The sequence below is a fragment of the Mobula birostris genome, chromosome 5 (genome assembly GCF_030028105.1).
Source record: "Mobula birostris isolate sMobBir1 chromosome 5, sMobBir1.hap1, whole genome shotgun sequence".
NCBI classification, from domain to species: Eukaryota; Metazoa; Chordata; class Chondrichthyes; order Myliobatiformes; family Myliobatidae; genus Mobula; species Mobula birostris.
Genome location: NC_092374.1, coordinates 29,688,263 through 29,703,296, shown reverse-complemented (window position 1 = coordinate 29,703,296; position 15,034 = coordinate 29,688,263). Strand labels below are relative to the sequence as shown.

At 41.1% G+C, this 15,034-nt stretch overlaps 1 protein-coding gene across 1 annotated transcript in view; it reads left to right on the top strand.

Moving 5' to 3' along the window:
• The window catches only part of LOC140197589 (ufm1-specific protease 2-like), a 54,272-nt gene that overhangs the window by 32,924 nt on the left and 6,314 nt on the right, over nt 1–15,034 (top strand). The window contains exons 7-10 of the mRNA XM_072257756.1: nt 1,971–2,114; nt 2,272–2,436; nt 7,033–7,154; nt 13,340–13,416. Of these exons, the coding sequence (XP_072113857.1) occupies nt 1,971–2,114; nt 2,272–2,436; nt 7,033–7,154; nt 13,340–13,416 (508 nt within the window). The remainder of the gene's footprint in view (nt 1–1,970; nt 2,115–2,271; nt 2,437–7,032; nt 7,155–13,339; nt 13,417–15,034) is intronic.

Below are 15,034 nucleotides of genomic sequence, written 5' to 3'. Positions count from 1 at the left end.
TCCAACACTCACCTTCTGCAAATTAAAATATGCTGTTTCTCCAGCATTTTGTGTTATTTTGGAGAACAGGGATTCACTTCCAGATGAGCTCAGTGCTTTCTATGCTTGCTTTGACTGCCAAGACATGGGGGAGCCACCACAAACTCCCGCAGCACCTGATGATCCTGTGATTTCAGTTTCTGAGGCCAAAGTGTGAGCATCTTTAATGACTGTTGCCCAGTAGCACTTACATCCATGGTAATGAAGTGTTTTTGAGAGGTTGATGATAAAACACATCAACTCCTGCCTAAGAAGCAACTTGCATCCGTTGTAGTTTGCCTACCGGAGCAACAGGTTCCCAGCAAATGCCATCTCATTGGCTGTTCACTTCATCCTGGAACATCTAGACCGCAAAGGTGCATACATCAGAATGGTCTTTATCGGCACTCAACACTATCATCCCCTTAATGCCAATCAGTAAGCTTCAAGACTTTGGCCACAATTCCACCCTGTGCAATTGGATCCTCAGTTTCCTCACTTGCAGACTTCAGTTTGTTCAAATTGGCAATATCTCCCCCACAATCTCTGTCAGCACAAGTGCAGCATAAGGCTGCATGCTTAGCCACCTGTTCTACTCACTTTACATTTGTGACTGTGGCTACTCAAGTTTGCTGACAACAACACTGTTGTACGCCAAATCAATGGTGGTGACGAATCAGCATATAGAAGGAAGATTGAAAATCTGACTGAGTGGTGCCATACCAACAACCTCTTACTCAATGTCACCAAGAACAAGGAACTGATTATTGATTTCAGGAGGAGGAAACAGGAAGTCCATGAGCCAGTCCTCATATGGAGGATAAAAGGGGGAGAAGATCAGCAACTTTAAACTCCTCGGTATAATCATTTCAGAGGATCTGTCCTGGACCTAGCACTTAAGTGCAATTAAGAAGAAACCACCGCTACTTCCTTAGGAGTTTGTTAAGATTCAGCATGACATTTAAAACCTTGACAAACTTTTATATATGTGAGGTGGAGAGTATATTGACTGGCTGCATCACAGCTTGATATGGAAATACTAATGTAAAATCCTACAAGAAGTAGTGGATAGGGCCCAGTCCATTACAGGTAAAGTCCTCCCCACCACTGCAAGGAGTGTTGTCACACGAAAGCAGCATCCATCATCATGGACCCTCATCACATAATTCATGCTCTCACTGCTGCCATTAGGAAGACGATACAGGAGCCTCTAGACTCACACCACCAGGTTCAGGAATAGTAATTACCCCTCAATCATCAGATTTTTGAACTAAAGGAGATAACATCACTCAACATCACTTGCCTGATCACTGAACTGTTCCTTCAACCTATGGACTCGCTGTCAAGGACTCTTCTTCATCTCATGTTCTCAATTTTTATTGCTTATTTATTTATTTATTGTTAATATTACTTATTTTTGTATTTGCGCACTGGTAATACGTCCAGTTTGTGTATGTCTTACATTGATTATTGTGGTTATTGGATTTATTGAGTATGTGCTTAAGAAAATGTAACCCAGGGTTGTATATGTATTTGCTAATAAATTTACTTTGAAATTGAATTTGTAATTTTGGATTTCCAGCATCTGTAAAATCTCTTGTGTAACTTAAGATGTGCTTGATTTCTCCCTTTTCCAATTCTGATTAAGAATCCTTCACCAGGACTGTAATCTCTGCTTCACTCCTGCGGATATTGTGTGACCTTCTGAATAGTTAGAACAATTTTTTTTTGTTGTACCATAATGCTGATTATAGTCTAGGATTGGAAAAAGAAGCACAATTAATTTGAGTGCAAAAATTTTCTACATTAAATAACAATCTTCAATTGACTAAGAAACTTGTATTAAAATTAGTGTTTGCAAATTTTTCATCTATAATAGTACATTTGTTACACAATATTCTTTAGAAGTAATGCAAGTCTATTAACAAAAATTAAATTTTTGATTTTTGTAGGAGCTGCATGAAGTACTTGGTCTTGATGATAAGCCCTACTTTCGGCGTACTATGGCTTATAATTTTCCAAATGAAGAGTTGATGAATAAGTATCTGAGAGATATACACAAGTACATTTTTCTTCCTGATGCTGAAGAATTCCAGGTGCATATCTAAATATATAGCTACATGCTGTGTGTGTCAAAAACTATAGAAACATTCTTGCAATTACAAATAATGTAATGCTGCCTAAATCATTTGAAAATCATAATTTCACTGGATATTTTGCACTTCTAATCAAATATATTTTGTTTATGAATAGGTTCATCTGGTGCATGGTTCATACAACTACCATCACTATGTACAGGATAATATAAATGACAGTGGATGGGGTTGCGCATATCGTGCTTTGCAAACTATCATTTCCTGGTACAAATTTCAGGGATATCTCAACATCGATATTCCATCTCATAAGGAAATCCAAAAGGTATGAGAAAATTCCTTTGAAGGGCGTTTTCTTTTTTCCATTTTTATTTGTGATTTTAGCCAGGAATCCTGGTACAACAAAATGCTTACATTTTTATTTAATGTTTGTTTCAGTGTTAGTTGTGATTTTGTGTGTGGCACTCATCTTTTGAATCAAAAAAGGTCATGCTCCAAGTGCCACTATGGAAGAAACATGGGACACATTTAGATTTGTGCTGTAGTGCAGGAATGTACTTTTTTCCAGAGGATATCAAGCCAAACTGCTATCTGTTCTCGTAGTTGTAAAAGATTCCATACACTATTTCGAAGAAGAGTAGGAAGGACAGATTCAGATTATCTAGGTGTTAAAAACACATTATTATTTGTGCAATATACAAGTTGGCTATTGTACTTCCTACACAAAAATCATAGCAAGATTTTAATATTAGGGAATAAACAAATACAGACATTGTGCAAGGGTAGATGGCATTAGTTGAGTTTTGCATCATGGTTAGCATAGGCATGGGTCGCCAAAGGGCCTATTCCTATGAAATTACTGTATATTTTTGTGCTAGAATATGTAAAAGTAGGTATGAAGATGCTTTTTTTTTTCCCCAAAAGAACTATTCGATGATAGGGAAAGATAATATGATAAATTCACTTGGATGAAAGAATTTCTTCCCTTTATAACTGCATGATTGAAATTCCAATGTGTCAGTAAATAGATAGCTTTGTGAAATTATTCTAATTTTGAAACAAGGTTTCGGCAATTAAAGGCAATGCCCAATTTTGTCAAAGATAATAGACTTGGTGTGTGGTTGGTGGTATCACAGAGCTCTCTTAATCTCTGTTGGTGGTTGTCATTTAATCATTGTATATTATCTTAAAGTAAAACTCAATGTGAAACAGTTTCGTTGGCAGGAGCATGAGACAAGGTGGAGTTGCTCACATATCAAATTCATTTGATTAAAATTAACAAAACTTGGCTCTGCCCCTAACACTGAGCTACACAATCAAAAGATTCTGATTTAAGCAGAGTTGCATGTTTGCAGCAGGGAAGTATAAAGTTAATTTTCTTGGTGAAGAAGGAGTAATTGAACTCCCTGAAAATTTATTTATCTTCTCACATGCAATATGTGCATCTCTAAAAGCGGAGTGAAAGTCTGATTTACTCATATGTGATACTGTCTATGGTCAAATGTGTTGTCGCTATAAACTTGCACAAAGAATCACCTAATTAATGAGATGGTGGTTAGTACTCTATCAAAGTACAGGTACATAATCAAATGAAGGACTGACCTGCAGAATACTCCTGGAGTTCAGGACCTGCTACTTATGATGCTGAATCTGTGGTACTGCAACATACAGTTATCCATAATAATGCATAATTAAGCAACCACCATAGTGATGAAGTCTCTACGAATATCATCAATTTAAAAGTGCATAGATTTGTGGGCATATGGTATCAGGATTTAAATAAGTAGTTCAAAAAAGAAGGGGAAGATAGAAAATAGTGAGGTGGTGTTCATGGCTTCACCGTTGGAGGGGAAGAAGCTGTTTCTGAAACATTGAGTGTGTGTCTTCAGGCTCCTGTATCTCTTCCTTGATGGTAACAATGAGAAGAGGGCATGTTCTAGATATGGGGTCCTTAATGATGGATGCTGCCTTTTTGAGGCATCGCTCTTTGAAGTTGCCCTTGATGCTGGGGAGGATATTGCCCATGATGGAGCTGGCTGAGTTTACAACCTTCTGCCGGTTTTTCCAATCCTGTGCAATGGCTCCCTCCATACCAAATGATTTACAATCATCTTCAGCCCAAATGCTGATTGGATCAATCTTCAGTCTCTTCCTACAAGCATCACCATTGCAACTCTTGTCTCCAGCTTGTAAATGATTGTCTAGAAACCACTCTGCAGTAGATGCAGCATAGAATATGGGTTCCTGCAGTGTCTGGAATGGTATATTTAAGATCTATGCTCTAGATCAAACTTTTTTTTTGCCAAGAAGTTCCACTATTGTTGCAAAAAAATTGCCTAGGAGTGTTCTGTTGACCAAATAAAGGAGTACCTAGTGCACAAGGCTCTGTTGTCAGCCAAACAAAGTGGTAAAACGAATTGACATTTATCAGTTTCAAATGGCATTTGCTCCTAAATAGATGACACTTACGGAGACCATTCACTTGCACCCTCATTCTACTCTTGTTGCAGGGGGCGGGGGGTGGAAAACTAGAATGACCAACTGATACTTAGAACAAAGAAGATGATTATCCATTTGGAGACCAGGGTGATGTATTAGGACCAGTTATCTAAAGCTGCTTCAATAATAATAACCCTTTTATATTAAAATCAAAAAAGGGTTGTGGTACTTATTGCATAGTGTTCTACTATACTTGAAACTCTTCTTTTTCTAAAACCAAAATCTCTGAATGGTGTTTACATATGTACTGTATGACCTGTACCAGTTGCATCATAAAAATGTCCGGTTGTCATTTTGTAGTTATTGGCAAAATTATTTATCAGCTTTCTGAGCAGTTATGCATTGTATCACAAATACAATCTTAAAAATCTGGACTCGGACTTTGGAGTGGTATGATGTCAATAAGGCAGAACATTGAGGAGGTGAATGTTATTATGAATTGGAGTAATGATGCATTGGGAGGGGCACTGATGAATCAAGTGAATAGATTCCTTGTTGAGCTGTTTCGCAAATGAAGCCTTACAGTGAGAACTCTGTAACTTCCGTCGATTTTACAGCAGTTATTTACCAAAGGGTTTTGGGAATGATTTGTGATACACCAGAAGTGCAGTGTGTAATGAACATGTGGCCATTATGTCGATAAAAGCCTTGAGATGTATGCTTCTGGGTTTTCTGCACTTTGCTCCATTGTTACTTAGAAAAGTTGTCAATGCACTTAACAGATTTTGATAACAGAAATAAAAAAAATCCTGAACTAAACCAAAATAAAAACTGAAACTTTACTTACTAACAATCTCCTCAATGTTTAATTGACCCTCACAGATTTAGCACCTCACACATACTGTTCAGATACTATACGCAGCAGCTGATTCCATCACAGCAGCTAGAGACAGTGCTGAGTTTGCCGTCTGGTTTTACATTTTATGCATTGAACCTTGCTACAGTTATAAAATAATGTGACCTGAAGAATCTTGTTATGTATAGTTGTCTTTTCATTTCCCTTCTTGCTCATCCTACCTTTTTAGGAGCATTTACTGCTTGGATAGCTTCTTGTCACTTGGCCACTTTCCCGCCAAGCAAACCCTCCAACGGCATTCGCAAACCTCTGTGCAAGAATATACCTGCAGGTTTTACCACCTGCTAGAATGCAACCAATCCATCTGGTGCAGATGGCATATTTCCAAATAATCTTAAGTCTCCTGCACCATCACTGCAGTCATGTGTTGATCTGTACCAGCCATTGATTTTTGCCTTCACCTATGCCCCATCCCCACTGTACCACTTGGAAGCACCTGAAGGCTTTAGGCAAACTTGGATTAACTTTTTGTGGCCACAAATACCCTAACTATTGAATCCCTTCTGAATGTAGCTCCCCTTCCTAACTCTTCTCCATAAAGCTGATTTAACTACAGCTTGATATTGGCTGTAGTTCCATGAGGAGCTATTGCTTCCAGGATTCAGAAATGAATACCATTCGGCCCTTTGAGCCAGCACCGCCATTCACTGTGATCATGGCTGATCATCCACAATCAGTATCCAGTTCCTGCCTTATCCCCATAACCTTTGATTCTGCTATCTTTAAGAGCTCTATCTATCTCTTTCTTGAAAGCATCCAGAGACTTGGCCTCCACAGCCTTCTGGGGCAGAGCATTCCATATACCCACCACGCTCTGGGTGAAAAAGTTTTTCCTCAACTCCGTTCTAAATGGCCTACCCCTTATTCTTAAACTGTGGCCTCTGATTCTGGGCTCAACCATCAGCGGGAACATGCTTCCTGCCTCCAGTGTGTCCAATCCCTTAATAATCTTATATGTTTCAATATGATCCCCTCTCAGCCTTCTAAATTACAGAGTATACAATTATCATCAATTGATGATGTATTTTTGGAAGGCTTGGTTGTAAGGTGTTAGCATATTGCTAACTAACACTCAATCTGGCTGATACATTGTAAAGGTGCTAGTTCTTGCTTCTGATCCAAAATCTGGATCTTGATATCTTCCATTTAATGATAATTACTGTACTTGTGGTTGTGCAGGACAGGAGTAGGCCGTCTTTCCTACAAGGCACAGAATCAGAATTCAATGTAACTTATTCCTGATGTGCGTCTGGAGATGAAGAATTAAAATCAGAACGTTCTTGGGTCAATACTTGCATATCCTCGGGCTGTTTTGCTAGTTTAATTGGCAAATGATTATCTTCTAAGAAGCACCTCTGTTCTCCTTTTCACTGAATTTCCATGCTTGTCAAATCTTTTATTGCAATGACAGAATCAAACAGATCTAATGTTAGTGATTGGTGTAATGAGACATCAGTAATAAGGCTGTAACTGTTTTTCTGTTAAGGTTGAAAGGATAAGTAAATGCCTTTTTAATGTTTCTTTCAAGTATTTATTGATATAAATTGTCTACGTTTACATTTTCAGAAATTGGTCGAGGCTGGAGAAAAATCTCCTGATTTTGTGGGATCATCAGAATGGATTGGATCTTTTGAGATACAAGCAGTTTTAAGTACAATGAATATTACATCGAAGATCTTGAACATCCAGTAAGAAAATTAACAAAGTAAAATCTTTTCCAAATGTATCAAATTACACACATCGCCTTACCTGCTCAACTACTCTGCTTTAACTTTCTGTAATATCACTTAATATCTACAAACGTAATAACCACATTGTTTCAGAACGAAAGAGAGCAAAGTTACTGTATCAGCACTTTGATTCTGCTAGAATTTAAACACTTCATTTAGACTGACTAAATTTTGAAACCCTTAGGAAATGTATGCAAAGGTTATGAAGTCTTCCATTGTAATTTTATTTTTTACTTTTGTGACATTTTTATTTTCTTGAATTTCAGCTGCTAATATACTCTTACTGAATTTTAGTACCAAACATACTTAAATCAAGCACTAGTGAAACTGAAACATAACTTTAGCGCCTGTTCACTAAATTTTAGTGCTTTGTGGAAACACCAAATTCCGTTAATGTTCTGCAAGTAAATATTATGATTTGTTTTTTCTTGAACCCAGAATGGTAAGCTCACATTGACCTCCCAGCGGCAAAGTTTTATCCACTCAATTTGCCTCTGGTCCTTTGCAGCTTCTTGTACCTGTTGAGTTGTTGGCCTCTGAACTAGCTTATTCTGCTTCCAAACTGGTTTTGTATCCAATTATTTTTTGTGGCCAGTCTAGTTCTACTGTTGGCTCAATACAAGACTATCTTCCCAGGCAAAACTCTTCATAAATTCCAACTTGCCAATAGTTACTCTGTCTTCAACTTGCTGTTATTGACAACTTCAATTTTTGTTGTACCTTTTTCCCTTTATCCCTAGAAATTCGCTTCCAATTGTGTCTGGGATATTTTGCAAAAGTTGCCTCCATTTCAGTTCTCAAAACTTAATTTAGGTCTTCTTTGTCAATATTACAAATCTAGACTAATTATTTTACTTTTTGGGTTCTATCTTGTTGAGTTATTGCATTAATGTTACCAAATATAAGTGTAAATCATTGTGAACTCAACACTTATTATTTTTTTTTCTTCTTCTCAAGGAGATAATAATGCTCCCAATGTATGTCCCCGGTTGCAGTGACTCCTTTGTATCTCAATCAATTAACAAAGTGTGTGAATGTGGCCAGACCACTCACCTAAATATCAACTAACAGCTGTACTTTGCATTTCTTTGAAGGGTCTCAACCCATAACAGTGACCATTCCACAGGTGCTGCTTGATCCACTGAATTCTTCTGACATTTTGGGTTTGTTTTTTGGCAATCTCTTCTGACTCTTAATTTCTGTACTCACCAGATGTCTGCAATATATTTTTTTTACATTGAAAACCTACAGCACAATACAGGCCCTTTGGCCCACAAAGTTGTGCCGAACATGTCCCTACCTTAGACGTTACTAGGCTTACCCATAGCCCTCTATTTTCCTAAGCTCCATGTACCTATCCAAAAGTCTCTTAAAAGACCCTATCGTATCCGCCTCCACCACTGTTGCCAGCAGCCCATTCCACACACTCACCACTCTCTGCGTTTTTAAAAAAAAAACTTACCCCTGACATCTCCTCTGTACCTACTCCCCAACACCTTAAATCTGTGTTCCCGTGTCTACCTCCTACCCAAGATCCACAAACCTGCCTGTCCTGGCCGACCTATTGTCTCAGCTTGCTCCTGCCCCACCGAACTCATTTCTGCATACCTCGACACTGTTTTATCACCCCTTGTTCAATCCCTTCCGACCTATGTTCGTGACACTTCTCACGCTCTTAAACTTTTTGATGATTTTAAATTCCCTGGCCCCCACCGCTTTATTTTCACCATGGATGTCCAGTCCTTATATACTTCCATCCCCCATCAGGAAGGTTTCAAAGCTCTATGCTTCTTTTTGGATTCCAGACCTAATCAGTTCCCCTCTACCACCACTCTGCTCCGTCTAGCGGAATTGGTCCTTACTCTTAATAATTTCTCTTTTGGCTCCTCCCACTTCCTCCAAACTAAAGGTGTAGCTATGGGCACCCGTATGGGTCCTAGCTATGCCTGCCTTTTTGTTGGTTTTGTGGAACAATCTATGTTCCGTGCCTATTCTGGTATCTGTCCCCCACTTTTCCTTCGCTACATCGACGACTGCATTGGCGCTGCTTCCTGCACGCATGCAGAACTCGTTGACTTTATTAACTTTGCCTCCAACTTTCACCCTGCCCTCAAGTTTACCTGGTCCATTTCCGACACCTCCCTCCCCTTTCTAGATCTTTCTGTCTCTGTCCCTGGAGACAGCTTATCCACTGATGTCTACTATAAGCCTACTGACTCTCACAGCTATCTGGACTATTCCTCTTCTCACCCTGTCTCTTGCAAAAACGCCATCCCCTTCTCGCAATTCCTCCGTCTCCGCCGCATCTGCTCTCAGGATGAGGCTTTTCATTCTAGGACGAGGGAGATGTCTTCCTTTTTTAAAGAAAGGGGCTTCCTTTCCTCCACTATCAACTCTGCTCTTAAACGCATCTCCCCCATTTCACGTACATCTGCTCTCACTCCATCCTCCCGCCACCCCACTAGGAATAGGGTTCCCCTGGTCCTCACCTACCACCCCACCAGCCTCCGGGTCCAACATATTATTCTCCATAACTTCCGCCACCTCCAACGGGATCCCACCACTAAGCACATCTTTCCCTCCCCCCCCTCTCTCTGCATTCCGCAGGGATCGCTCCCTACACAACTCCCTTGTCCATTCGTCCCCCCCATCCCTCCCCACTGATCTCCCTCCTGGCACTTATCCGTGTAAGCGGAACAAGTGCTACACATGCCCTTACACTTCCTCCCTTACCACCATTCAGGGCCCCAAACAGTCCTTCCAGGTGAGGCAACACTTCACCTGTGAGTCGACTGGGGTGATATACTGCGTCCGGTGCTCCCGATGTGGCCTTTTATATATTGACGAGACCCGATGCAGACTGGGAGACCGCTTTGCTGAACATCTACGCTCTGTCCGCCAGAGAAAGCAGGATCTCCCAGTGGCCACACATTTTAATTCCACATCCCATTCCCATTCTGACATGTCTATCCACGGCCTCCTCTACTGTAAAGATGAAGCCACACTCGGGTTGGAGGAACAACACCTTATATTCCGCCTGGGTAGCCTCCAGCCTGATGGCATGAACATCGACTTCTCTAACTTCCGCTAAGGCCCCACCTCCCCCTTGTACCCCATCTGTTACTCATTTTTATGCACACATTCTTTCTCTCACTCTCCTTTTTCTCCCTCTGTCCCTCTGAATATACCTCTTGCCTATCCTCTGGGTCCCCCCCCCCCCCCCCGTCTTTCTTCCCGGACCTCCTGTCCCATGATCCTCTCGTATCCCCTTTTGCCTATCACCTGTCCAGCTCTTGGCTCTATCCCTCCCCCTCCTGTCTACTCCTATCATTTTGGATCTCCCCCTCCCCCTCCAACTTTCAAATCCCTTACTCACTCTTCCTTCAGTTAGTCCTGATGAAGGGTCTCGGCCTGAAACGTCGACTGCACCTCTTCCTACAGATGCTGCTTGGCCTGCTGCGTTCACCAGCAACTTTGATGTGTGTTACCTTAAATCTGTGTCTTCTTGTGGCAGCCATTTCAGCCCTGGGAAAAAGCCTCTGACTATCCACACGATCAATGCCTCTCATCATCTTATACACCTCTATCAGGTCACCTCTCATCCTCCGTTGCTTCAAGGAGAAAAGGCCAAGTTCACTTAACCTGTTTTCATAAGGCATGCTCCCCAGTCCAGGCAACATCCTTGTAAATCTCCTCTGCACCCTTTCTATAGTTTCCACATCCTTCCTGTAGTGAGGCAACCAGAACCGAGCACAGTACTCCAAGTGGGGTCTGACCAGGGTCCTATATAGCTGCAACATTACCTCTCAGCTCCTAAATTCAATTCCAAGGTTGATGAAGGCCAATATACCGTATGCCTTCTTAACCACAGAGTCAATCTGCGCAGCTGCTTTGAGCGTCCTTTGGACTCGGACCCCAAGATCCCTCTGATCCTCCACACTGCCAAGAGTCTTACCATTAATACTATTATCTGCCATCATATTTGACCTACCAAAATGAACCACTTCACACTTAATTGGGTTGAACTCCATCTGCCACTTCTCAGCCCAGTTTTGCATCCTATCAATATCCCGCTGTAATCTCTGACAGCCTTCCACACTATCCACACCTCCAACCTTTGTGTCATCAGCAAACTTACTAACCCATCCCTCCACTTCCTCATCCAGGTCATTGATAAAAATCACGAAGAGTAAGGCTCCCGGAACAGATTCCTGAGTCACACCACTGGTCATCGACCTCCATACAGAACACAACCCGTCTACAACCACTCTGTGTTCTGTGGGCAAGCCAGTTCTGGACCCACAAAGCAATGTCCCCTTGGATCCCATGCCTCCTTACTTTCTCAATAAGTCTTGCATGGGGTACCTTATCGGATGCCTTACTGAAATCCATATACACTACATCTACTGCTCTACCTTCATCAATGTGTTTAGTCACATCCTCAAAAAAATTCAATCAGGCTCGTAAGGCATGACCTGCCCTTGACAAAGCCATGCTGACTATTCCTAATCATATTATACCTCTCCAAATGTTCATAAATCTTGCCTCTCAGGATCTTCTCCATCAACTTACCAACCACTGAAGTAAGACTCACTGGTCTATAATTTCCTGGGCTGTCTCTGCTCCCTTTCTTGAATAAAGGAACAACATCCGGAACCTCACCCGTTCCCATTGATGATACAAAGATCGTCGCCAGAGGCTGAGCAATCTCCTCCCTCAGCTCCCACGGTGGACTGGGGTATATCTCTTCTGGTCTCGGCGACTTATCCAACTTGATGCTTTCCAAAAGCTCCAGCACATCCTCTTTCTTAATATCTACATGCTCAAGCTTTTCAGTCCGCTGCAAGTCATCACTACAATCACCAAGATCCTTTTCCGTAGTGAATACTGAAGTATTCATTAAGTACCCCTGCTATTTCCTCCGGTTCCATAAACACTTTCCCACTGTCACACTTGATAGGTCCTATTCTTTCATGTCTTATCCTCTTGCTCTTCACGTACTTGTAGAATGCCTTGGGGTTTTCCTTAATCCTGCCCGCCAAGGCCTTCTCATGACCCCTTCTGGCTCTCCTAATTTCCTTCTTAAACTCCTTCCTGTTAGCCTTATAATCTTCTAGATCTCTAACATTACCTAGCTCTCTGAACCTCTTGTATGCTTCTCTTTTCTTCTTGACTAGATTTATTACAGCCTTTGTACACCGTGGTTCCTGCACCCTACCATAACTTCCCTATCTCATTGGAACATACTTATGCAGAACTCCACACGAATATCCCCTGAATATTTGCCACATTTCTTTCGTACTTTTCCCTGAGAACATCTGTTCCCAATTTAAGCTTCCAATTTCCTGCCTCATAATTCCCCTTACTCCAATTAAACGCTTTTCTAACCTGTCTGTTTCTATCTCTCTCCAATGCTTTTGTAAAGGAGATAGAATTATGATCACCATCTCCAAAATGCTCTCCCACTGAGAGATCTGACACCTGACCAGGTACATTTCCCAATACCAAATCAAGTACAGTCTCTCCTCTTTTTGATTAGATCATTGGATGGAGAATGGAAGGTCATCTTTTTTCAACTAATTTCTTCCTCTTTTGCAATTGTTAATCTCAAGTGAGCCTATTTACAGCAGGGACCTGGAATCCAAACACAATTGTTCTTTCTTTCTCAGTGTGTTTGTACTTTACACAGTGACACTGAGTTACTGGAATTATGTATTTTTATCCAGTCTCGGACTGGTTTTGTATCTCTATTTGTATGGTTGGCCCATATAAGGTTCTAATCTGTGCTTTTCAGTAATCACACACTTATTCAACTGATAGCCACACAGTGAATATTGGTATATGAGGAAAATGTTGCCCCTAATTACTCATCTAAGTTTAGATATGGGTTTAGACTATGACAATTGGCTACTTGTATAATTCACTTTAGTGCTGAATGAACCTGACTCTTTTTATGTAAACAAAATAATAACTTTTAGTTGAGATGTACAGAAACTAGTGGAGAAAATTAATTAATTTCCCCACATATTTATTATGGATCTACCCTCTTTTGTATTGGGATTTCTTGTATCATAGAGTCTAAAGCAGATATGAATGATTTTGTTATTGATTTAATGCCAACATTGGAAAAAAACTTCTTACAGACAAGGTTCTGAGTTTGCGTTGCATGCCAGGGAACTTTCTGAGCATTTCGATATGCAAGGATCTCCAATTATGGCTGGTAAGTTTATCATTTCATTCTTACAATTGCCTTCTGACGTGAACTTTTAATTTTGCATAAAATATGGTAGTTAACTTGTATAATTTAAGATTTATCTGGGGGTATATAATTAAATATTGTGGCTGATCTGCATATTGCATATTTGCAGAGTTTTTAGTGATCTCAAAAGAAAACTCCAATTAACAATCATTTTAGCATTTCTCGGTAGAAAATTAGTCATAAGAAGAAATTGAAAATAAAAACTGACTAATTTTGGTGTTTTGACTCTTGAAGCAAGTATTAGTAATGGATTAGTAAATAACTGAAAATGTCTAATTAAAAGAGCATAAAGACTTCAGGTAATAACAAAATGCTGCAAGACCTTGGCCAATCAAAAAAGATCCAATCACAAAAAAGGGAAAATCTACAGATGCTGGAAATCTGAGCAACACACAAACTACTGGAGAAACTCAGCAGGTCAGGCATCATCTAGGAAAAGAGTACAGTCAACATTTCGGGCCGAAACCCTTCGGCAGGACTGGAGGGAAAAAAAGCTAAGTAGTAGATTTAAAAGGTGGGGGGGAAGGGAGAGAGAAATGCAAGCTGATTGGTAAAACCTGAAGGGGGAGGGGATAAAATAAAGAACCAGGAAGTAAATTGATGAAAGAGACAGAAGACCATTGAAGAAAGAAAAAGGGGGGCGGAGCACCAGAGGGAGGCGGTGGGCGGACAAGGAGATAAGGTGAGAGGGAGAAGGGGATCGGAAGTAGTGGGGGGGGGGGGCAGTACCGAAGTTCGAGAAATCGATGTTCGTGTCATCAGGTTGGAGACTACCCAAATGGAATACACGGTGTTGTTCCTCCAACCTAACTGTGGCCTCATCACAACATTGGAGGCTATGGATAGACACATCAGAATGGGAATGGGAAGTGGAATTAAAATGATGGCCACTGGGAGATCCTGCTTTTTCTTGCGGTGCTCAGCGAAGTGGTCTCCCAATCTACATCGGGCCTCTCAGATTTTCAGGATGCCACACTGGAAGCATCATACACACCCAACAGACTCCAGGTGAAGTGTCGCCTCACCTGGAAGGACTGTTCAGGGCCCTGAATGGTAGTTGGAGAGGAGGTGTAGCATTTGTTCCACTTGCAAAGATAAGTGCCAGGAGGGAGATCAGCAGGGAGAGACAAATGGACAAGGGAGTTGCATAGGGAACGATCCCTGAAGAAAGTGGGGTGAGGAGGAGAAGGGTAAAGGTGTGCTTGGTGGTGGGATCCTGTTGGAGATGGCGGAAGTTTTGCAGAATTATATGCTGGACACAGAGGTTGGTAGGGTGGTAAGTGAGGACACGAGGAACCCTATCCTTGGTAGAGTAGAGGGAGGATGGGGTAAGAACAGACATGCATGAAATGGAAGAGATGCAGTTGAGGGCAGCTTTGGTGGAGGAAGGGAGGCCCCTTTCTTTGAAAAAGGAGCATGTCTCCTTCATTTTAGAAATAAAAGCCTTATCCTGAGAGTAGATGCGACGGGGGCAGAGGAATTGAGAGAAGGCGGTGGTATTTTTACAAGGTGGGAAGAGGTATAGTCCAGGTAGTTTTGAGAGTCCATAGGTTTATAATAGACGTAAGTGGATAAATTG